The following is a 22,077-nucleotide window of genomic DNA, read 5'->3' on the forward strand; positions in this document are numbered from 1 at the left end:
CGTCCATCCTTAAGGATGACATTCACTCGCTGGCTCTCAAGTTGGAACCAGGCGGAGACGGCAGCCCAAGAACAGCCATCGGAGGCATCTGTTGGATCCCCACGTGGGAGCCTCGGGAGGGGGTGGGCTCCTGAGGCCCATCTGCTGCATTCATCCAGATCAGCTTGGTTCTAGGAGCTGCTCCCTTGGGTTGTCTCAACTATTGGGGTCATGCCATTAGAGCAGGGACAGGGAGGTCCCCCGTCCCAGGTGGGTGCCAAGATTTGACTTCATAATTACTGCCATTTTCTCAGCCCTGGACATTTTACTTACCTAGAGAAGGGCTTTGCAGGTAGGGATCCCTGTGGAATTTCAGGACTGGTCTGTGGGGTTGGTGAGCACTAGAGGGAAAAGAGGTTGGTCAGATCTTGCTACTTACATAAAGCCCCAATTGTGCCTGGGATGGAGGATGCCTTGAATGGAAAGAGGGCCACCAAGAACAGAAATGCAAGTTGAACGGGATCTAGGACACCAAACAAGAATGCTGGGGACTTTGCATTCTTATACAGTCTCTGGACAATTTGGGGGGAGATATAAAGAATTGCCTTTGTGACTGGGCAAATCACTTTGGGTCTCGATCTGAGGAAGGTCCTTTCAAGCCCTAAATCTGACACTTAAGACAACCTGGTACAGGTTTCCTTTGGAAGAAATGCCCTCATTGGGACCACAAGGGGGCAGCAGGCACCTGAATCCCTGGCCAGGGAAGCAGGACAAGGGGTAAGTTCTTCAATTTGCCTGCTGTTGCTGGGCAGAAACTTGCCCAGTGAGCTGAAAGGGAGAAGAGGCACATCAATGACTGGTGCCAGCCCCTGTGAGTAGCACCTGAACCAGAAAAAGTCCCTGCAGCTCTCCAGGGAGGCGAGGGTGAGGGTAGGGGTGGAGACAACTTGGACTGTCCCAACCTCTAGGGCCCTATTAGTTAAGCTGCTGGCCAACTTAAGAGTGAATGGGAGGGAATTTTAAGGCTAAGAGCCCACCTGGAAAAATATTAAGAGTACTGGGATAAGAATCAGTTATGTGATGGAAGAAGTGTTAGAGCCTTAAGGAAGGGCAGCAAACCCAGGTACAAAGACAAAACAGATTTGCGCTGGTGCCTACATGCTGGATTTAGGTACCTCCAGGCCCAGATGTCCACTGATGTCCTTAAGGTTTATCTGAAGACATAACCTGAGGACCCTTCTCATCCCACCCTCCTTTAAGCTTCCACAATCAACTCACTCCATGTCGCTAGCTTTGGAATCTGAAGGGAAATGTCGAAGCTTCAAGAATTCCAGCACTTCCTTGGGGACTTCCTGATTGAGATACAGGACACCCTGGGGAGCACAGTCAATACACACTTATTAAATGCTTACTATGATATGCATTGGAAATAAAAAGACAAGAGTGAAACAGTTCCTGCCTTCAAGGAGCCTACATTCTAATGAGAGAGACAGATGTATATACACAATACTTCTGTAGAGAACAGAAACATAAGGTGGTTATGGGATGGGCCCCCACAACCAAGGTGACAAGGTGTCAGAAAAGACTTCATGTAGCAGGTTTTTGAAGTGAATCATGAAGGAAAGTGGGATCCCACCAGAGGTGAGGAAGGGGTGGATTCCAGGCATGGTTCAGGGATACTGAGGGCCAGCCACATAAACACAGATACACAGGCAATCCTGTGTTACCCACTTGATATACATCATCATCATCACAACCCTGTGGTGAAAGGATTTCTACAAAAAGATTCTCTACTGAGATCTGAAGTTAGTCCCTAGACAAAAAGAAGCCCAATTCTGCCCTTCTCACCTGGATATAAGCCTCTAACCCCTGTCGTCGTTGCTCCAGAACCTTGTGCCTCCAGTTAGGTACCCGTTTGGGAGGAAAGTCAGGCACTTTGCAAGACTTCTTAATCTGTCCAAAGCCATAAGAAACCTGCTTTAGAACTCCCAGTTCTACCTAGACCTGGGGCCCTAGATAGAGACTCATCCTCCCAGAACTTTACCCTAACTCTGCCTCTTCTGGGTAGGTTCCTGTAGAGGAGAGGTAAATTCAGACTTCTTAAGCTAAATAAATACCCTGAGAGACTACTTCTAACGGTAGGTAGGGAAGACCCTAAAAAGCCATAGACTCCAGTGTACCTTGACTTGCCCCCAGACTGGAATCCTCCCACTGTGCCCACCACTCCTTTCCCCTCTTCACCCCGGGAGAGACTGGTGTTTTGAAGGAAAGGTGGGTGTCAGACCAGTAGCGCCGGATACCAGCTCGACCGAGGGCTGAAGTTTTGCCCCAGGTAGAAGAGAAGGTAGGGCTCTCCCGCCATTCTGTTCTCTGTATCCCGGGGAACAGGCCCAACCTACTTCTCACCTGCTTGTGCAGGGCATGGAATTCACTGTAGCGCCGATAAATGGTGTGCTTTCTCCCGTTGCAGAGGACCTCCACCCTGAACACCTAAAAGGCGTTGAAGGGGGGAGGCAGTAAGGAATGAGAACGAGTGAGCCACCCAAGTCCGGGCAAATTCAGGGCAGAAGAAAGAATGTAAAGGAATAGCCAGGGAGAACTAGAGGGTCGCCACTGCTAGTCTCTTCTCTTTCTACCCCAGCGCGGGTGGGAGGGGACTCAATTCCAACCCTCTCCCAGTAGCCAATTTCTGCAGTCGGGCATCGCCCCTCACAAAGGCCGTTTCAGAGCTGCCTCAGCTCTAGGGGGATCCCCGGGACACCTAACAGAGCTGCTCACCTCCCATTCCTCTCCCTCTTCTAGCAAGTTAGGGTGGGTGGGGGAGTGAAGGAGTTAGAAGCAATTCCACTCCTCTGCCCCGCAGGGCAAAGTTCATCAATTACAAGGTTCAAAGACCACCCCCGCACCCCCTCCAACCTCCATTTCCCCACTCCGCTGGGATGTAATTAAGTGCCGCTAACCCCGCTGGGGGCGGCGGACGCGGAAATATCTGCCTTCCGTCCTCCAGCCCCGGCCTCTCAATTAACATCCAGGAGAAAGATGCATGGGGGATGAAGTCCCCCAAACTCGAGTGGCGGAGGGAGAGAAACTTCGGAATGAAACTAGTCCGAGCGTCTCTTCACAGCTCCTATTCAGGTCTCTCCAGCCCCGTGCCCAGGGTTACCTTCCGTCCCCCAATAGCGAACGGCGCCTCCCCGACGCTTTGAAATCCTCCAGGCAAGGAACTCCAGGACTCGTTTCCCGGAGGGAGCGACGGCCCCAGCACTCACCATATGTCCTTTCTCCAGGTTCCTCTCCGACTCCGCAGCCTCCGGCCCCACAGAAGGAATGTGTACTTGTAGCATCCCCAACCCCATCCCACTTCCAGCCCCGGCGCTCTGCGACTGCAGGATCCAGGGCTCCGGCTCCGGGGCGCTCCCTCGAGGGTTAGACAGAGCGACTGGCCCCGCCTCTCCCCCCCCCCCCGCCCCGCCAGGCCCGCCCCACCTGGGCCCCGCCCCCGCTCTTCTCCCGGGTGCGGAGGTTCCCCTCCTCCTCCCGTCCGAAGAAAGTAGGGCGGGCAGGCTAAGGCTACCTGGGGCGGAGGTCAGCTTTTGGGGTGCCCAGCTCCAGAGAATTCTGGGAGCACAGGGAAGCCTACGCGAGGGTTCCAATCTTTTCGACCAGCTTCTCTTTGCTGGGCTGGAAGGACGCTGGAACGTAGACGGAATGACTTCCCTCTAGATGCTTATGTTCTGGTGGAGCGCCCAGACCGTTTAGAAGAATAACTCGGACTGAGCAGTCAGGGCTTTGCCCAGTGTGCTGAAATTTAGAGAAGGCTGACCCCATCTCCAGGCCCCCAGAGATGGAAGAAATAATGGAGTATAAAGGGACTGAGCCTACAGAGGGAGAGTATCTGAATTTATATCCTAAGTTATTCGCTATGACCTTTTCTTGTTGTGGTAGAGTCCTTCATTCGTGCCCAATTCTTCCGGACCCCAAGGACCACGGCACGCCAGACCCTTCTATCCTCCACCATCTCCCGAAGTCTGGCCGAGTTCATGTGACGTTTCCATGACTATGCATCCATCTCATCCATTTCTCCTTTTGTCTTCAGTCTTTCCTAGCATCAGCGTCTTTTCCAAGGAGTCCTGTCTTCTCACTGACCTTGGCCAAAGGATTTAAGCTTCAGCTTCAGTATTTGACCTTCCAGGTTAGTTAATCACTCATCTTGTCCGAGCTTCAAAATGAGTCACCTCCTACCCAACCAGAATCTATGTCAGATTCTATAAACTGAACACCTAGGTAACAATCATTAGGAAGGTACTGAATGTCAAATGGTTCCAGTCAATAGTTGTACCCCAGAGACTTGTGAGGATGGGTGCCCTGGGGATCCTTAACTGCCTCCCCCACTTTGCCTTAAAAATTGATTTTAGGGCTCAGTGGATAAAGAGTCAGGCCTGGAGCCAGGATATCCTGGATTCAAATGTGACCTCAGAAACTTCCTACCTTTGTGACCCTAAGCCAGTCACTTAACCCCAATTGCTTAGCCCTTACCACTTCTCTGCCTTGGAACTGATACTAATGGATTCTAAGACAGAAGGTAAAGGTTTAACAAAAACAAAAAAAATTTATTTCAGAGTGTTTTTGATGATGCTTATCTAAGGCAGGAAAAATACTAGTCATGGTTCTATCTCCATTTTTGGAAAATATTTTTCTCTCCTCTCCTTCCCTTTGTTCTTTTAAATAATGATGATAATAATTATAATTTTTTTTACCACTACTCTTTGTTTTTTTTTTATCACCTTTTATTACCCACTGTATTCTTCTTGTTTTTTAAACTCTTACCTTCCATCTTAGAACTGCCCCCTCCCACTGTATTCTTCTGGTGCACTCCTCCTCTCCCACTTCCAGAAAGATATCCTTTAGAATAAAGTTTGAAGAAAGAAAAATAAATGTCCACAAACCTAAACAATGTATCAAAAAGTATGACTTTATTAGCAGAATCCTTCATATCTAGGCCCCCAGTTCTTCAAAGCATAGAAGGGAAAAGTCTTACCATCTCTGTCTCTGATTTGGGGTCAAGTTTGGCTATTATAATTTAACAATCCTCAGTTTTTATTGTTTTGTTGTTTCCATTTATACTGTTGTAGTCATAAGATATATTGTTTTCCTGGTTCTTACTTCATTGTGTTTCAGTTCATATAAGTCTTTCTAGGCTTCTCTGTGTTCCTCATTTTCATCATTTCTTGTTGATCCTGTAATAGTCTATTCCATTGATGGGCCACTACCCCTTTGGCCCTTCCCTAATCCATGAGCATCTACTTTGTTCTCAGTTTTGTGTTCCCACAAAAAGTGCTGCCATAAATACTTTGTCCTTGGCTTTCTGGTAGTATAGGTTTTTCAAACCTTACTCTCTACCAGTTACATGACCTCTGTCTCTGTTTCCTAAAATCTGCCCCCACAAGAAGAATGTTTAACATTGCAATTTTGTTGTGTAAAGGTTGTAAGAGGAAGGGAAAACCCATAGAAGCTCACTTTTTCCTAGGATGGGGGAAGGGGTATGCGGAGAAAGGGCTAGAATTATGTCTGGAAGATTGCATTCCCCACACATCCAAAAACTTGCTAGATATTGCCCTTTCTGCCTTCACAACATCTCTCAAACTTTTCCCCTTCTCTTTATTTACAGGGCCACCATCCTGGTTCTGACCCATATCCCCTCTCACCTAGATGATTGCAACAGCCCCCTAATTAGTCTCTCAGCCTACCAATCCAGTCTCTACTGTCTCTCATCCATTGTCCACACAGCTGTCAAAATAATTTTCCTAAATAAAACATCTGACCATGTCACCACCCTACTCAAACCTCAGTGTCTCTCTGTTACCTTTAGGAAAAAATATAAACTCCTTTTTTCATCATGCTTGTTAAAGGTCAATTTAGATTTTCATTCTTTTGAAATAATTAGTTGTTCAGTCATATCCAACCCTTTGTGACTCCAGTTGGGAATTTTTTGGCAAAGATACTGGAATGGTTTGCCATTTCCTTCTCCAGCTCATTCTACCGATGAGGAAACTGAGACAGACAGAGTTAAGTGATTTGCCCAAGGTCATACAGCTAGTAAGTATCTGAGGCCAGATTTGAACTCAGAAGACTCTACAGTGGAAGTTCTATCCACAACATTACCTAACTCAGACCCTAGAGAAGCTGTGAGTTCAATCTCTCTGGGTTTCTTTCTGGAGTAACCCAGTTAGGCACTCCCTATGGTAAAAGTCCCTGAGGAGCAGAATCAGCCTCCCCTCACTTCTTGGCTAGATGTTCAAGTGATAAAGAGATAGGGGGCAGCTAGTGACTTGGAGCAGGAAGTCCTGGGTTCAAATCTGGCCTTGGACATTTCCTAGCTGTAGGACCTTAAGTCCCTTGACCCCAGTTGCCTACCCCTTACAGCTCTTCTGCCTTGGAACTGATACTTTTATTGCTTCTAAGATAGAAAGTAAGGATTAAAAAAAAGAGAGAGAGAAATAGATACGTAAATACATGCATACATACACATACACATATTTAAAAATAAGGACACATTTTTAATGTCAGAAAATTCTCCTCTCTGATATAATTAGGTCTTTATTTTGTGATCAATCAAATTGCATCCAGACCTCTGGCAATGCTATAGGAGGACACACACATGCATTGTCTGATCTCTATCCTAGTCTAAGTCTCCACCTTCACAGAATCCTTCTCTAAGACCCCAGAATAGTTAGAATTCTTGAGATGATCTTAGTCTAAACCCAACTCATTACCATATAGCCAGGGAAACTGAGTACAAGAAAGAGGAAATTGGTTGGAGTCCCAGTCAGAATCTGAGCCCAGGTCTATAGGTCTTTCTATCAGCCTGTGCTGTGGACTTCAGTACTGAATTTGCTGAGTTTGTAGTAGGGCTGTCCTTCCCACCCTTTGCCTTCCCTAGTTATACTGGAGCAAGAATGAGCTGGAGGTCTGGACCCTGACCTGCTCTTGCCCTGGTCTCTCTTGCCCTTTTAATTCACTTTAATCCAACAAGCATTTATTAAGTACGTACTATGTACCAGGAACTGTGCCAGCAAGGTGTGGGGTGGGAGAAGGGGCAGCACTGCTTCCTTGGTGCCCTTCTTATCCTAAATGGCTCCCAGATCTCCAAGAGCAGCATTCTTTAGGAGCCCCGCCATCAGGATTGGATCTATTTCTCTTTAAGGAGAAATGACCACTGGCAAGGAGAACTATTGGAGTTTCGTTTCCTTATGTTAAATTCCACAGCTTCATCCTGTGGGGGCTTTGTCTGAGCTCTTTCACTCTCATAGCAGTATCTTTTTTTTATTATTTATTTTTATTTTATTGATTAATTATGAAAAAATTTTCCATGGTTCCATGATTCATGTTCTTTCTCTCCCCTCCTTCCATCCCTCTCCCAGAGCCAACAAGCAGTTCCACTGGGTTTTACATGTGTTATTGATCAAGACCTATTTCCATATTATTGATATTTGTACTAGGGTAATCGTTTAGAGTCTACATCTCCAATCATATCCCCATGGAACCATGTGATCAAGCAGTTGTTTTTCTTCTGTGTTTCTGCTCCCACAGTTCTTTCTCTGGGTGCAGATAGTGCTCTTTCTCATAAGTCCTTCGGGATTGTCCTGGGTCATTGCAATGCTGCTAGTGGAGCAGGATCTTTTTGAAGGAGAGAAGTAAGCTGGATAGATCAGTGTCCACCTAGGGTAGGATAAGTTTGGTAGATACTGTAGTGGTTTGTCATTTCCTTCTCCAACTCATTTGACAGATAAGGAAACTGAGGCATACAGGATTAAGTGATTTGTCCAGGATCATACAGATAGTTTGAGCTCTGGAGTTCTGACTTGTAGCTGGCCTCAGAGTCTCAATCACTCAGTCTTTATTTACTTTTTTAAACCTTTACTTTCTATCTTAGTATCAATTCTAGGCTAGGAATGGGGATTAAGTGACTTGCCCAGGGTCACACAGCTAAGAAGAATCTGAGGTTCCATTTGATTCCAGGTCCTCCAGACTCCAAGTCTGGTGCTCTATCCACTGTGGTATCTAGCTGCTCCTCAAACTTTTTAAAGTATCTGTTATGTGCTAGTCACTGTGCTGAGCACTAGGGATGTTGGAGGATAGTTCCTGCCCTCCAGGAGGTCACCATCTAATAGGACAAATGGGGTACCAGCATGAGGAGCCCCTGAGAGCAGGGAGGATGGGATGGGCAAGCTGCCTAAAGAGGGCTTGGGGAAGGAGGCAGAGCTTTCATGATGACTCCTGAGTAGCTCTTTACTTCCGTTCTGGCTAAGAGAGAGAGACCAAGTCTCAAAAGAGACCCAGCCAGAGAGAGAGAGAAATAGGGAGAATGTGTGGGGCTTGGGAGTCCAGAAAGTCTTAGGTTCAAATCCTACCCCAGATACTTTCTGTATGACCTTCAGTTTCCTCTTCTTTCAAGTAGGAGTAATAATAGCCAGCTCAGGAGATTATTGGGAGACTCAAATAAAATCATGTATGTAAAGTGTTATTATGTAAATCGCAGCTTTTTATTATTAACCTTATTTTGATGGTAGTGGCAATTATGACCGGCTTTGCCCCAGCCTAGGCATAAGTCAGCCAGGCCCCATCCATCATATAAGATTTAATAATCTCAGTTTGCAGGAAATTACAAACTTGGGCCTTTGTAATCCTTGCTGCCATGAAGTCTGGACCTTTTCCCCTGTCCCCTTATTTTATAACCCTAAACCTTTTCATCTCCCCTTTCCTCCCTAAGCTTTGCCCCTGTCCACCCAGAACTTGGTCTTAGAGATTAAAGAGAAATAAAAATGGGCATGAGCAATGGACTTGGTAGCAAGAGACACGTGTGAGGGACATGTAGTCAAGGGACAATTCCAAAACTGAGGACTGCCTGGCCTTTGTGGTGTTTCTCTCCTTCCAAAGCCCCAGAGTTTGTAGATGGGGCTGATGTCCCTGAGGAAAGTGTAGCTCCACTGTTCTGCAGTGGATGGAACGGCCTGGGGCTGGCTTGCGGCAAGGAGTTCTGATGGCAGCTCCTTGGAGCCAGGAGGACAGTACTCACTGCCCCCGTTTCCTCCTGGCATGGTGGGAACATTAAAAAAAAGTTTTAAAATCTTGAAAACTTAAACACCAAAACTAAAAAAAAAAAAAAAAAAAAAAAAAAAAAAAAAAAAAAAAGCATACATAAAGCATTTAGCAGAACACAAAAAGAGGATCTTTTATGAAACTGTGAATCTCTATTTCCCACAGCTTTAAAAGTATATGATTAATTTTATGCATTACTTTTAAAGTTGTGCCATTGGTCTTGCTTGTTTCATTCTGAACTTCCTTCTGTTCTCTTCTGTGCACTTAAAAAAAGTTTCAACATCCTTTTTTCAGCATCACTTTTGCTAACTTTCTTTCCTCTCATCATTCTCCTCCCTCACCTAAAAACTCAGTTAAAATCAACAGGTCCAAGGAACAAGAGTTAAGAGGGATTGAGGGGTTGGGGATATAGCTAGGTGGCTCAGTGGATTGAGAGCCAGGCCTAGAGATGGGAGGGGCTGAGTTCAAATCTAGCCTCAGATACTTCTTAGCTGTGTGACCCTGGGCAAGTCATTTAACTCCCATTGCCCAGCCCTTACTGCTTTGCCTGGGAACCAAAATATAGTATTGTTTCTAAGATGAAAGGTAAGGGTTGAGAGAGAGAGAGAACAGGGAGAGAAGAGGGAGAGAGAGAGAGAGAGAGAGAGAGAGAGAGAGGAAGGGGGAAAGGGGGGGAAGATCATGAATCATGTAACCATGGAAAAATATTCTAAATTAATTAGTTGACTAATTAATTAATTTTAAAAAGGGGGGATTAGGAAGGGCTTTTTTTTTTAAACCCTTACCTTCCAGATGTGAGGCCAGATTTGAACCCAGGACCTCCCATATCTAGGCCTGGCTCTCAATCCACTGAGCTACCCAGCTGCCCCCTAGGAAGGGCTTCTTGAAGAAGACAAGATTTTATCGAGGACACTAAGGAAGGCAGAAGGCAGAGATGAGGAGAACATTGCACGCATGAGGGACACCCTGTGAAAATTCCCAGAGTTGGGGGACAGAATGTCTTGTTCGAGGAACATCACGGAGGCCGGTGTCACTGGGCTGCAGAGTACTTGTGGGGGAGTAAAATATGAGAAAACTGGAAATGGAGGGTCAGGGTAGACTTTTAAGAGCTTTGAATACAAAACAGGATTTTATATTTTATCCTAGAGCTATTAGAGAGCCTAGAGTTTATTAAATAGGGAGACGACATGCCCCCATACTTTAGGAAAATCACTTTAATGGCTAAGTATAGGATGGACTGGAGTGAAGAAGAAATATGTGGCAGACAGACCCACCAACAGGCTATTGCAGCCATCCAAGTGTGAGGTTAGGAGGGCCTGGACCAGGTTGGTGGCAGAGTCAGAGGAGAGAAAGAGAATATTTGAGAGATGCTACAAAGGTAGAAATGACAGGACTTGATAACTAATTAGATATAGAGGGTAAGAGACAGTGGAGAGGTACAGATGACATTAATATTGTGACCTTGGGGGACTTGGAAAATGGTGGCATCGTTGGCAGTAACAGGGAAGTCCAGAAATAAGGAGACTTTAGGTGGGGAGGGGAGATTATTGAGTTCACTTTTGGATGTGTTGAATTTAAGATGTCTAGAAGGCTTTTGGAGATATAAGACTGGAGGTCAAGCAGAGGGGTTTGGGCTAAATAAGTAGATTTGAGAATCCTTAGCATAGGGATGATAAGTGAATCTATGGAAACTGATGAGATTATGAGAAGAGGGTCCAAGACTGAGCCCTATGGCACCCTTGTGATTATCAGGCAAGACATGGATGAAGAAACTGAGAAGAAGCAATCAAAGAGGTTGCAGTAGGACCAAGAAAGAATACTTCCTTGAAAACTGAGAAAAAAAAGAGAGTAACAAGAAGAAAAGAGTGATCAACGGTATCAGAAGCTGTAGAGAGGTCAAGAAAGATGAGGATCAAGAAAAGGCCATTACTATAAAAGAATGGCTGCCCTTTGATCCAGCCATACCATTGTTGGGTCTGTATCCCAAAGAGATCATAGATAAACAGACTTGTACGAAAATATTTATAGCCGTGCTTTTTGTGGTGGCAAAAAACTGGAAAATGAGGGTATGCCCGTCAATTGGAGAATGGCTAAGCAAATTGTGGTATATACTGGTGATGGAATACTATTGCACTCAAAGGAATAATAAACTGGAGGAATTCCATGTGAACTGGAAAGACCTCCAGGAACTGATGCAGAGTGAAAGGAGCAGAGCCAGAAAAACATTGTACACAGAGACTGATACACCGTGGTAAAATAGAATGTAATAGACTTCTGTACAAGCAGCAACACAATGACCCAGGACAATTCTGAGGGACTTATGGAAAAGAACGCTACCCACATTCAGAGGAAGGACTGCAGGAGAGGAACAGAAGAAAAACAACTGCTTGAACACATGGGTTGAGGCGGACATGATTGGGGATGTAGATTCAAAACTACCACACAAATGCAACTATCAACAATTTGGAAATAAGACTTGATCGATGACACATGTTAAAACAAGTGGAAATGTGCATCAGCAATGGGAGGAGGGGAATTTGGAGGGGGCGAAGGGGAAAGTAAGAACATGAATGATGTAACCATGTTAACTTTTTTAAAATGTAAATATTAATAAATGTTTTTTAAAAAAAGAAAAGGCCATTAGATTGGGCGCTTAAATCATTATTAGTAACTTGGGAGAGAGTAGTTTGGGTTGAATAATAAGGCTGGGAGCCAGACTGTAGATAATTAAGAAAAAGAGTCAGAGGAAAGTGGAGGCACCTATTGTAAATGGCCTTCTCAAGGACTTTAGCCACAGTTGTCAGGAGAGATATGGGGTGAGGATAAGCAGGAATGGATGGATTAAGTGGATTTTTTGAGGATTGGGGAAACATGGATATTTTTTATAGGCAGTAGGGAAAGGGGCCAATAAATAGACAGGAAGAGACTGAAGATAAGTAAGAGGATGGGGACAGAGAGATGATGGGATGGAGTTGGATCACTTGTTCATGTAGAGGAGTCGATCTCATAACAAGGGCCACTTCATTCTATGAGACAAGTGAAGAAGGAGATAGAGGCAAAAAGCACATGAGTAATATGAGATAAGGAGGGGAAGAAGAGGGAGCTCTTGGCAAATAGCCTCAACTTTTAAAATAAAATATGAAGAAAGGTTCTCCACTGAGAAAGGTGGTAAGAGAGACACTGGAGGTTTGAAAAGGTTTGGAAGAGTCACTGGTGGGTGAGTGGGATAATGAGTCAATTAGGGAGATAGCCTTGTAGGAAGGAAGGCTCAGTTGAGGCTATTAATACATAAACCTCTAGTGTACCCAATTAGGACAATGGCATGATTTTATTCACATGCATAGGATAAAAGGCATCAGATGTTGGGAGGGCTTCAAGACCGAGGCTTGGCAGAGCAAGATTAGTGATAGGATAAGGGCACCAGGGATTAAAGAGGACCGTGGAGAGTTCATGTGGTTCGCTAACACATCAAGATGGGGAAACAATAGTATAGCCAGTACAGGGGTGATTATTTGGGAAAGAGGTAGAGTAGAGGGACTAGAGATCCTAGTGTAGACAAAGATCAGGGTTTGGAAATGGAAGGCAGAAGGAGAGATGGAATGCCAGTAGCTTGTGATCAGATAAAGGGATTTTAGAGTTCATAAATATGTAAGTGCCACAATGGCTGGTGGGTAATGATAAGACTGAAAGTATGGCCATCTTTATGTGTGGCTGAGGTGAAGTAGAGAAGTCAGTTATGGAAAGTGAGTAAGCTGAGGAACTGGGAGGTTAGGGTGTTTGAGGGAATAGCATCAGGTATGTTGAGTTTCCCTAGTATGAGGGCAAGAGATGGGAAGGAAAAATCACAAGCCATTAAGGAAGGAGGGATTTGTGTCCTGCAGCTCTATAGGCTACAGCTACCAGGATTTTGAGTGGGTAGTAGATATAGATTGAGTGAACCCCAAAGGAGGTGAGGGGACTGAGGATGGTGGTAGAGAGAACTGAGAAGTGGCAGTGGGAAACAAGGAATATTCCAACTCCCCCCATCCCAGCTCCTAGTCAGGGAGAATGAAAATGTCATCAGAATTGGAAAGGGTGGCCAAGGAGCCTGTGTCATCATGAGGGAGCTATGTCTTAGTAAGAGCAAAAAGATGGATAAAGTAAGAAAAGTAAAAAAATAAGATTCAATAACCTTTGAAGACATTATAGTTTTTGAAAAGTTACTTATTTCTTCTCCTTCTATTAGAAAATCTGTGTCCAGGAAACTGTTTGCAGAAACTAATAATATATTCCCTGCCAAGAGGGCTGCCAAATAGGAGATTGATCACTCGGCCCCTACAAACTGATTTAGAAGCTAGTTGAAAGCAAATTTGTTGCCTATAGTCTAGGTATTCCAGAGGGTACAGTGGAAGGGGTGGGACATTGGTGGGGTAGGTAGAGGGGAGTGGAAATAAGGAATCAGGCAGTGATGTGTAGGAAACAGGGTTTGACTGAAGACCTGAGGTTTCAGAAATGACTGGGTTGCAGAGAGGATGACTGGGGGGTTTGTTTATCATTAAGGGAAATTTTTAGAATGATTTTCAATGCCAGTAGAATTATGAACTCAAGTTGGAGATATTTCAGAGCCTTGGGCAGTTCAGGCAAGAAAGCAAGAACTTGGAGTGAAAGAAATGGTTTGTCTAATCTTCTCCTTCAGGGCAGGAAACATGGATAGAAATTCATCCTCTCCCTTCACTTAATGGTGGGGGTCTGGAATGATGGATGGAATTGTTCTCTTATTTTGGGGAAGAAGAAAAAAGAATAGTAAGAGTGACAAAAAAATTAAAAAAGATTATTGAAACACTTTTTTTTTTATAGTGTTACTAGGCAGTTAGGTGGCTCAGTAGAAAGAGTGCCCCACTGGAAGTCAGGAAGAATTGAATTCATATCCAGCCTCAGATACTTACTAGCTATGTGACCCTGGGCAAGTCACTTAATCCTGTTTGCCTCAGTTTCCTCATCAATAATATGAGCTAGAGAAGGAAATAGCAAACCATTCTGGTATCTTTGCCAAAAAAACCCAAATGGGGCCACGAAGACTCAGACACATGTGAAAGGACTGACCAACACCACTTTAAAAATTGCCCAGAAGACACTAATACACTGCTGGTGGAGTTGTGAATTGATCCAACCATTCTGGAAGGCAATTTGATCCAGCAATACCACTACTAATTTTGTACCCCAAAGAGATTAAAAATAGTTATTCAAAAATATTCATAGCTGTACTTTGTGGTGGCAAAAAAATTGGAAAATGAGGGGATGTCCCTCAACTGGGGAATGGCTGAACAAATTGTGGTATATGCTGGTGATGGAATACCATTGTGCTATAAGAATGATGAACTGCTTGATTTCCATACAAGCTGGAAAGGTCTCCACAAACTGATGTGGAATGAAATGAGCAGAACCGAGGACATTGTACAAAGAGACTGAAATATTGTGGGACAATTATATGTGATCCACTTTGCTACTGATAGCAATTCAATAATCCAGGACAATCCGGAGGAATTTATGAGAAGGAATGCTATCTGCATTGAGAGAAAGAACTGTGGGAATAGAAATGCAGAAGGAAAACATCTGATTTTTCACTTGTTTATATGGGCATTCAATGTGGGGTTTAGGTTTTTAAAAGACCATTACAAAAATGATTGATATGGAAATAGGTATTGAGTGATAATACATGTATAACCCAGTAGAATTGCTTGTCTGCTCTGGGAGCAGGGAGGGGAAAAGAGGAGGGAAAGTACATGAATCATGTAATCACAGAAAAATACTTATAAAAAATAAAAATAAGACAAAATAAAAATGCCCAGAAGACAATGAAAGACAGTTCAGAAGGAAGCAGAGACTAACAGGACAGTTTTGAAAGTAACACATATAATTTATTTTATGCTTCTTAAAAAACAAGTATGAAATGAAGATAGGATTTCATAGAGAATCCTTTTTGTTTGTATATAGAAATGGTCTTTTCTCTTTTTTTTTTCCCTGTGGCAGTTCAGAATTTAAAAAATAAAATGAAATTTTGGGGAATTGAACTTCCCAGATTCCTCGCCTGTAAAACAAGGGGCTTGGGCTCAATGCCTACACAGCCCTCTGATATCTGTGCTGGGTTCCCTTCTCTGTAATATAAGGGGCTTAGGTTAGAATTAACGCTGAGTGCTCCGTCCAGCCTTGTACCCACTTCATGCAGGAGAATGTTCCAGGCTGACTCTGTGTTCTCCTTTGTGTCAGAGATGGTGAGAAGACAGAGAGGGTGGCCAGACATCCCAGGCTGAACCCACAGCTGCCCATTCAGTGCAGCTACTTGGCAACCTCTGCCAGCCCCAAGCATTGCTAAGAACAGGGGTGGAGTCCCTGGAAAATGGGGTAGTGGAGAGCAAAGGTCACATCTATTGAGCTAGAGTTTGGGAGGGGCTGAGCTCAAGGATAGCAAAGAAAACAAGAAAAAAGGTTTAGACTGGAAGATCACTCTGCTTCCCTCTCCACCCATCTCCTATGCTCTGAGTAACTGAGCTCCTCTTTGCCTTGGGCAGCCAGGGTTTATGGGCAGCTGTTTCTCTAGGGCTGACCCAGCAGGTCTGGGTTGGCTGTCTCAGGATGAAGGCACCCCTTCCTCTTCCTCCTCTCCATTCCCTCTGCATACAAAACCCCTTTTCACTGCAAGGTTTAAAAAAAAAAAGTTTTCTTAAGTGCCACCCTTGTGTGGCTAAGGCTGCTGAGGAGGGTGGATGAACCCCTTTAAGAAAATAAACACAACCCTGGGCTCAGCCCCAGGACTGCTGGACACAAAGGCTGTATTCTTCATGGGTTCAATGCTCCAGCTAGATCATCTGCACCCTGGCTAGGCAGTGGAGGCTGGGAGGGGGCCGCACCTGCTGGAGTTTGGGGGTGAGAGGACTCCATGGAACCCTGGGACCATTCCCATATGGGATTTCTAGGTTCCAGGAAAAATCCCTAGATGAAGTACCATAAGGTACCCTCCAAAAGCCAGTCAGTACCCCAGTTCTCCACTGGGTAGATTGAGGGCTCCTCAGTTCTCAATTGGCTGTATATAAAAGTGACCCTGGATAAGAGGCTGCAGGCTCTGAGTGGAAAGAGTTTTGGCCCCAGAAAGCCTCTTGGACTGGGTGCAAAGCATTACTCATTCATGATGGGATCTATATTGGGCTTAGCCTGGAGTAGGAGAGGGAGGCTATAACTGTATCTCCTACTTCTAATAGGTAATAATCTCATTAATTAGAATAATACTATACATTTGTAGAACATTTAAATACTATTCTCCAGTGATTTCACATTCCTTTTCACATCTGATTCTCTCACCAACTCTGTAATATAGGCCAGAGAGGTTTTCTTATCTTTGTTTTACATTTTATCTTCTTTACAGTTGAAAACTGAGGCTTGAGAAATAAAATGACTTATTCAAAGTCATCAGCTACCAAGTGGCAAAATCAAGAACTGCCACTTTGAATACCCAGGGATCCAGGGTTCTTTCCCCTATTTTCAGATCTACCTCCTTTTTTCCTCAAAGGTTATTTGTTTATTTTATTTTTCAATAAACAAACATTTATTTTCATTCCCTCCTGGGTGAGACAGAATTGATGCTATTCTCAGGATGCACATCGGCTTGCAAAGGCTAGTTTGTTCCATTTTATTGACTGAGGACTCCAGGACAAGCTCAGGAGGGAGACTGAGGAAGGACAGAAAGGACCGTTAACAGCTCAGTTGCTCCCCTTACCTCACCTGAATTGGGTTGGAAGCACAGGAGTTTTGATTTATAGGTCAAGGCCCAGAGTATGTGTGAGTGTGGCTTGTGTATATATTGACTGCTTGCTGCCTGGTCAGTTGGCATTTCTTAGCCCATCACTGAAGTCTTCTCTTTCATGAAGGGGGATAAACAGCTGCCTCTTTTTACTCCTATCTTCTGTTCCATGTTTTGTCTTTGAGCGAATCATCATTTTTATCTCCCACTGATGGGGGCTCGTCCGGGATTCCTGGAACAGTAGCGAGACCCTTGACACCCTCCCCTGATTGGTAGGATGTCCCATTGGTCATTCTGGTGCCCTCCCCAAGGAGGGATAATTGGGTGAGCCTCTGTCAGCTTCCAAGCCCGAAGGGATAAGAAGGTGAGAGTAAAAAAAGCAGAGAAGGTCCAGATGGGGAGGGGAGAGAACTGTGACAAGAATTTGGGTTTGTGTGCCCACAACCCAAACCTGTTGAGATTTTGTGGGGTTGGAACACCCCGGCTTGTCCGCAAGATGGCCTTAGCTGGTGAGCCTGAAGTTTGGGTGCCACCTGGGGTCTGATTCACCAGATTCGCTGAAAGAGCTGAAAGATCTGGTGAGTCTGAGAGGTGAATCAGGGAGGTTGGCTTTCAGATCGAAGAACTGATCAGCTTAATGCTTGCGGGTGGGTATTTGACAGGGTTCTAGACACTGAGGTTTCCATACAGGTAAAGATCTGGGAATGGGCCAGGGAAATCCAAAGAGTCCCAAAAGGGTCCATCTCCTTCTCTGCAGATCTGGGAGGTTGGGCTGGAGCAGACTCAGAACCTGAGGCAAACTCTTTCAGTGCCGCAGGGTCTATTTTATGTGATTTTATGTTTTAAGTTTGTCCCTCTCCCTTTGCATTTCTCTCTCTCTCTCTCTTTTTTTTTTAAATTTTACCTTCTATCTTAGAACCAATACTTCCCTGTCCAAGATCCTGAATCCAGTGACCAGAGGGTGGCCTCTATGCCTCCAGGCTGTGGCTGCCACTGCCACCTTGGTGGAGGAGAGCAGAAAGTGGGCTTGAAATTAGTAGGAGAAAGAAGGGGGACTCTCTGGCTAGAGGCCTGGGTCCTGATAAAGACAATGGATTGACCCCTATTTGAGAGATGCCCTTCCAGATTCTCTCCTAGCAGCAGACACAGCTATGAGGACAGCTGAAAAAGGATGGACTGCACCCAAGCGAAGGGGCTGGACAGCTGAGGCTTTGGAGGGACACCCCTGAAGGTGACATTCAGAAGGACACTGTGGACTGGTGATGAGGTTGGATTGATGGCATTTGGACTGGGAATCTGTGGGCTTTTATTTGTTTTATTCCTTACATTGTCTTGATTTGTTTATTTATTTAAAACTTGGAATCAGTGCTTCTGTGGATCAGTTCCAGGACAGAGGAACAGTAAGGGCTAGGCAATGGAGGGGCTAAATGACTTCCCCAGGGTCACCTCACTAGGAAGTGTCTGGTCACATTTGAACCCAGGACTTCGTTTCTCTAATCCTGACTCTCAATCCACTGGGCCACCCAGCTTCCCCCTGCTGCTATTGTTTTTTACAGTATTTTGTTATTTTAGTTATTGTATATTTTATTACTATAAAATATAGTCTTTATTATGGTACTATAACTATTAGAATATATAAATACAATTATCATAATATTATGCTTAGATATTACTTATTACATCTTTAGGTATATAATTGGATCTTAGATATTATTTATTATATATTATAATATTGTTTTATATTATGTATAATATAGTATATTAGTTATAAAAGCACAAACATTTCTCCTGGTTCTGCTAATTTCTCTTTGCAGTCAATTCATATAAATCTTACCAGGTTTCTCAGATTCCATTCCTTTCATCATTTCTTATGGCATAATAGTACCCAGCTGCCCTCAAAAAGCTAAGTAACAATACAAGGAAGTAGGACAATTGTCCAGTGATAAAATAAGTCTAGAACTCATAGATAGTGATTAAGATGGCCCGAGAAGTCTTCATGTTTAAGCTGGGTCTTGAGTCTTAACCGCTTGGGGATAGCTGGGAAGAGGGCAGGACATTCCAGGGTAATGTCAACATGGAATCTAAGAGAACCCCAAGTTTTAGGGTTAGCTTGTAAGCTGGAAACCCCAAGTTCATCCCTGTTCCAGTGAGAATTCGCCCAGAGGGAAGTTTCAGATTTAGCTAGCACTTATAGACTGAATACCAGACCTTAAGATATTTAATAGACCTAGCTAGGTGGAGTTAACAAATTTTAATCAAATGCTAAGTACCCTTTTATCCTAGTAGTCTTCCCCTTTGTATCAGAGATCCTTCCCTAGAAGACCAAGCCCTGGGCAGGGACCATCCTTTTTGTGTCCATGGTAAATAGCCCCTTCCCAGACACCCTAGCCTCTGGCTATGGTTCCTTTCTCAAGCTTGCACACTCTCATTTCCTTGTAGCCATGGTAAAGTCATATGTCCCTGTCCCTCAGTTCCCCCAAAGCTATATAAGTTTCCCAAATTCTATGGTACTTTGGAGCCTTCAATCTCGCGTGGTTGGCGGTCGTAGGGGTCGGTGGCCAGAGCAGCCAGAGTCTAGGGGCTCCCTGTGGAAGCCTTGAGAAGTTATGCTGAACCCCTCTCCTTAAGTAAAGATGTGGTTTTTCTGACTATTAAATAGTTCTGTTTTTTCCAGTTCAACAGTAGGTAAAGATTCAGATGAGCAAGCACAGCTGGCAGCAAGAACTCCTACCATGTTTGTGATCAGGAGATCATAGAATGTGAAAACTGAAAGATGCCAATTCCTTCATTTTACATATGAAGAAACAGTTCTGCAAGCTTGGAACCAAGATCACTTGCCAGCTCCAGGACCTTCTGTTTTCGCTTTTCTTTTCCCATCTTCCCAGAAAATGCTCAGATTTTTTTCAGTCTGAAAAGGCCTTTTCTCTGTCTATTCCAATATTCTCTCTGCTTTTTTTTTAATTAAGTTTGATGTCTTCTGTTTCTTTCATGAGTAGAGCTATTCTTCATATCTTTTCTCTTCCCCATGCAAAAATAGCATTTTTTTTTAAAGAGGAAAAAATATCAGTACAAACCATCAATAGGTTGAAAAAGCCAGAAAACATATGCAGGTGCTATCTCACCACTTCACCAACAATGTACTAGTTTGCCTATCATTCTACAACTCTTCCAACATTTGACTATTGTGATTTTTGGTTATCTTTGCCAATTAGCCTAGTATGATAGGAAACCCCAGAGTTGTTTTGATTTGCATTTCTCTTATTATTAATGACTTGGAGCATTCTTTCTTGCAGTTGTGAATACTCAAGAGTTCTTTTTTGTTTTCAATTATTTGCTACCATAAAAAAATGCGGCAATGATTATATTGTATATAGGACCATTTCCCCCCTCCCTTATCTTTGACCTTTAGGGTTCTTTGCCTAGTAATGGGATCTCCAGGATAAAATGTATGGAAGTTTTAGTTACCTTTTATTTTTTCATTCAGACCTTGAGATACTAGATAAAACTAAAACTGGAGGGTTCATGTCACACTTCTGAGTGTTATTAAGGTAAACTTCCCAGAACTTTTTCTGACAAAGTGCTCTCTTAAGCATGTTTCTCACAACTTGTGCTTGTCAAGGCAATTACTTATTATTAAAAAAAAAAACACAACAGCACAAAAAACAATTCTTACCTTCTGTCTTTAGAACCAGAAGAGCAGTTAAGAACTAGGCAATGGGGGGGTTAAATGACTTGCCCAGGGTCACACAGTGTCTGGGGCCTCATTTGAACCCAACACTTCCCATTTCTAGGTCTGGCTCTCATCCATGGAGCCATCTAGCTCTCCCTTTGTCAAGCAATTTTTGACCCCAAATATCCCAAATTGCAGAAAAGGGAAGAGAATGGAATTTGCAAACTATAGACAACTGAGATTGACTTTAATTTCTGGCTAAAAAAATCTAGGAAATTATTAAAGAGATAGTTAATGAACATTTGGGGCAGCTCCTTGGCACAGCGGTTAGAGTTCTGGGCCTGGAGTCAGGAAGACTCGTCTTCCTAAATTCAAATCTAAACTCAGATATTTACTAGTTGTGTGATCCCACACAAGGCACTTAATTAAACCTGTTTGCCTCAGTTTCCTCATCTGTCAAATGAGCTGGAGAAGGAAATGACAAACCCCTCCAATATCTTTGCCAAGAAAATCCCAAATGGGGTTACAAAGAGTGGGACACAACTGAAACAACTGAATGAGAAACTGTGTCCTTAAAAACCTCCAAGATGGTTAGTGAACTCTCTGTGCATTCTCATCAGTGTCTTCAGACAATTCTTTCCTTTTTTCCTGCAATCGAATTGTATTCCAAATTTCAGTCTTTAGAGCCTCATCCTTCCTGGGTTGATTTGCCTTTTAGAAGTGTAGCCCATGGGGCAGCTAAGTGGCTCAGTGGATTGAGAGTCAGGCCTAGAAATGGGAGGTCCTAGGTTCAAATCTGGATTTAGATATGTCTTAGCTGTGTGACCCTGGACAAGTCACTTAACCCCCATTGCCTAACCCTTACTGCTTTGCACTAGAACCCATACACAGCATTGATTCTAAGACAGAAGGTGAAGGTTTTTTAAAAAAAAAAAGTGGAGCTCATAGTATCTTAGCTATCTTCCCAAGTTCTCTCCTGGTCAGTTTTCTCTTCTCTACATCTACACTCTTTTCCTTGGTTATTTCATTTACTCCTGTGGGTTCAATGACCACTTATGTGTTGATGACTATCATCTATCTCTAGTCCTAAACATTCTTTTGGGCATCAAAAGTACATCTCTTTCCTTCCTTCCTTCCTTCCCTTCCTTCCTTCCCTCCCTCTCTCCTTCCTTCCCTCCTTCCTTCTTTCCTTCCTTCCCTCTCTCTCTCCTTCCTTCCCTCCCTCTCTCCTTCCTTCCTTCCTTCCCTTCTTTCTTCCTTCCCTCCTTTGGTAGTTTTAAAAACATTATATATAATTACAAAGGAAACCAATTTATAGCTAATTAAAAAAAACATTTTACTGATGTGGAGAATGAGGCTTGAGTGGCTAATAAAAAAGAAACTTAAAAAACCTGGCAAAGTGGCAGAGCCATTCTGGATTCTAGGAGTTCCATTCAGAAAATCCTTTCCACTGAACTGCCTTAGCTTGTTCTTATCCACATGGTAAACAAATACATTGTCAGAAATCTATCTTCCTTCCTTCCTTCCTTCCTTCTTCCTTCCTTCCTTCCTTCCT

The 22,077-nt window shown here is 43.8% G+C and overlaps 1 protein-coding gene across 2 annotated transcripts; it reads right to left on the reverse strand.

Moving 5' to 3' along the window:
* Positions 1-195: 195 nt before the first annotated feature.
* LOC123236150 (sorting nexin-22-like) lies at positions 196-3,328 on the reverse strand. 2 transcript variants are annotated; one of them, XM_044662430.1, is made up of 6 exons: positions 3,249-3,328; positions 2,386-2,469; positions 1,828-1,932; positions 1,258-1,352; positions 775-807; positions 196-380 (listed from the first exon to the last, which is right to left on the reverse strand). In XM_044662430.1, exons 1-6 carry the CDS (start codon positions 3,321-3,323, stop codon positions 305-307), a joined length of 468 nt encoding a protein of 155 aa, XP_044518365.1. In that variant the 5' UTR covers positions 3,324-3,328; the 3' UTR covers positions 196-304. The 2 variants fall into 2 exon arrangements, with proteins under 2 accessions (XP_044518365.1, XP_044518364.1); XM_044662429.1 differs by lacking the exon at positions 775-807.
* Between the last annotated feature and the right edge of the window lie 18,749 nt (positions 3,329-22,077).

Source organism: Gracilinanus agilis, chromosome 2 (assembly GCF_016433145.1).
Source record: "Gracilinanus agilis isolate LMUSP501 chromosome 2, AgileGrace, whole genome shotgun sequence".
NCBI lineage: Eukaryota > Metazoa > Chordata > Mammalia > Didelphimorphia > Didelphidae > Gracilinanus > Gracilinanus agilis.

Coding starts and splice junctions, on each gene's coding strand:
- LOC123236150 (XM_044662430.1), bottom strand. CDS start 3,323: ATGCTACAAGTACACATTCCTTCTGTGGGGCCGGAGGCTGCGGAGTCG. Junction 1,933..2,385: donor TCCATGCCCTGCACAAGCAG/GTGAGAAGTAGG, acceptor GGCTTTGGACAG/ATTAAGAAGTCTTGCAAAGT. Junction 381..774: donor TTTCTGCCCAGCAACAGCAG/GCAAATTGAAGA, acceptor TTTTCCCTCTAG/TGCTCACCAACCCCACAGAC.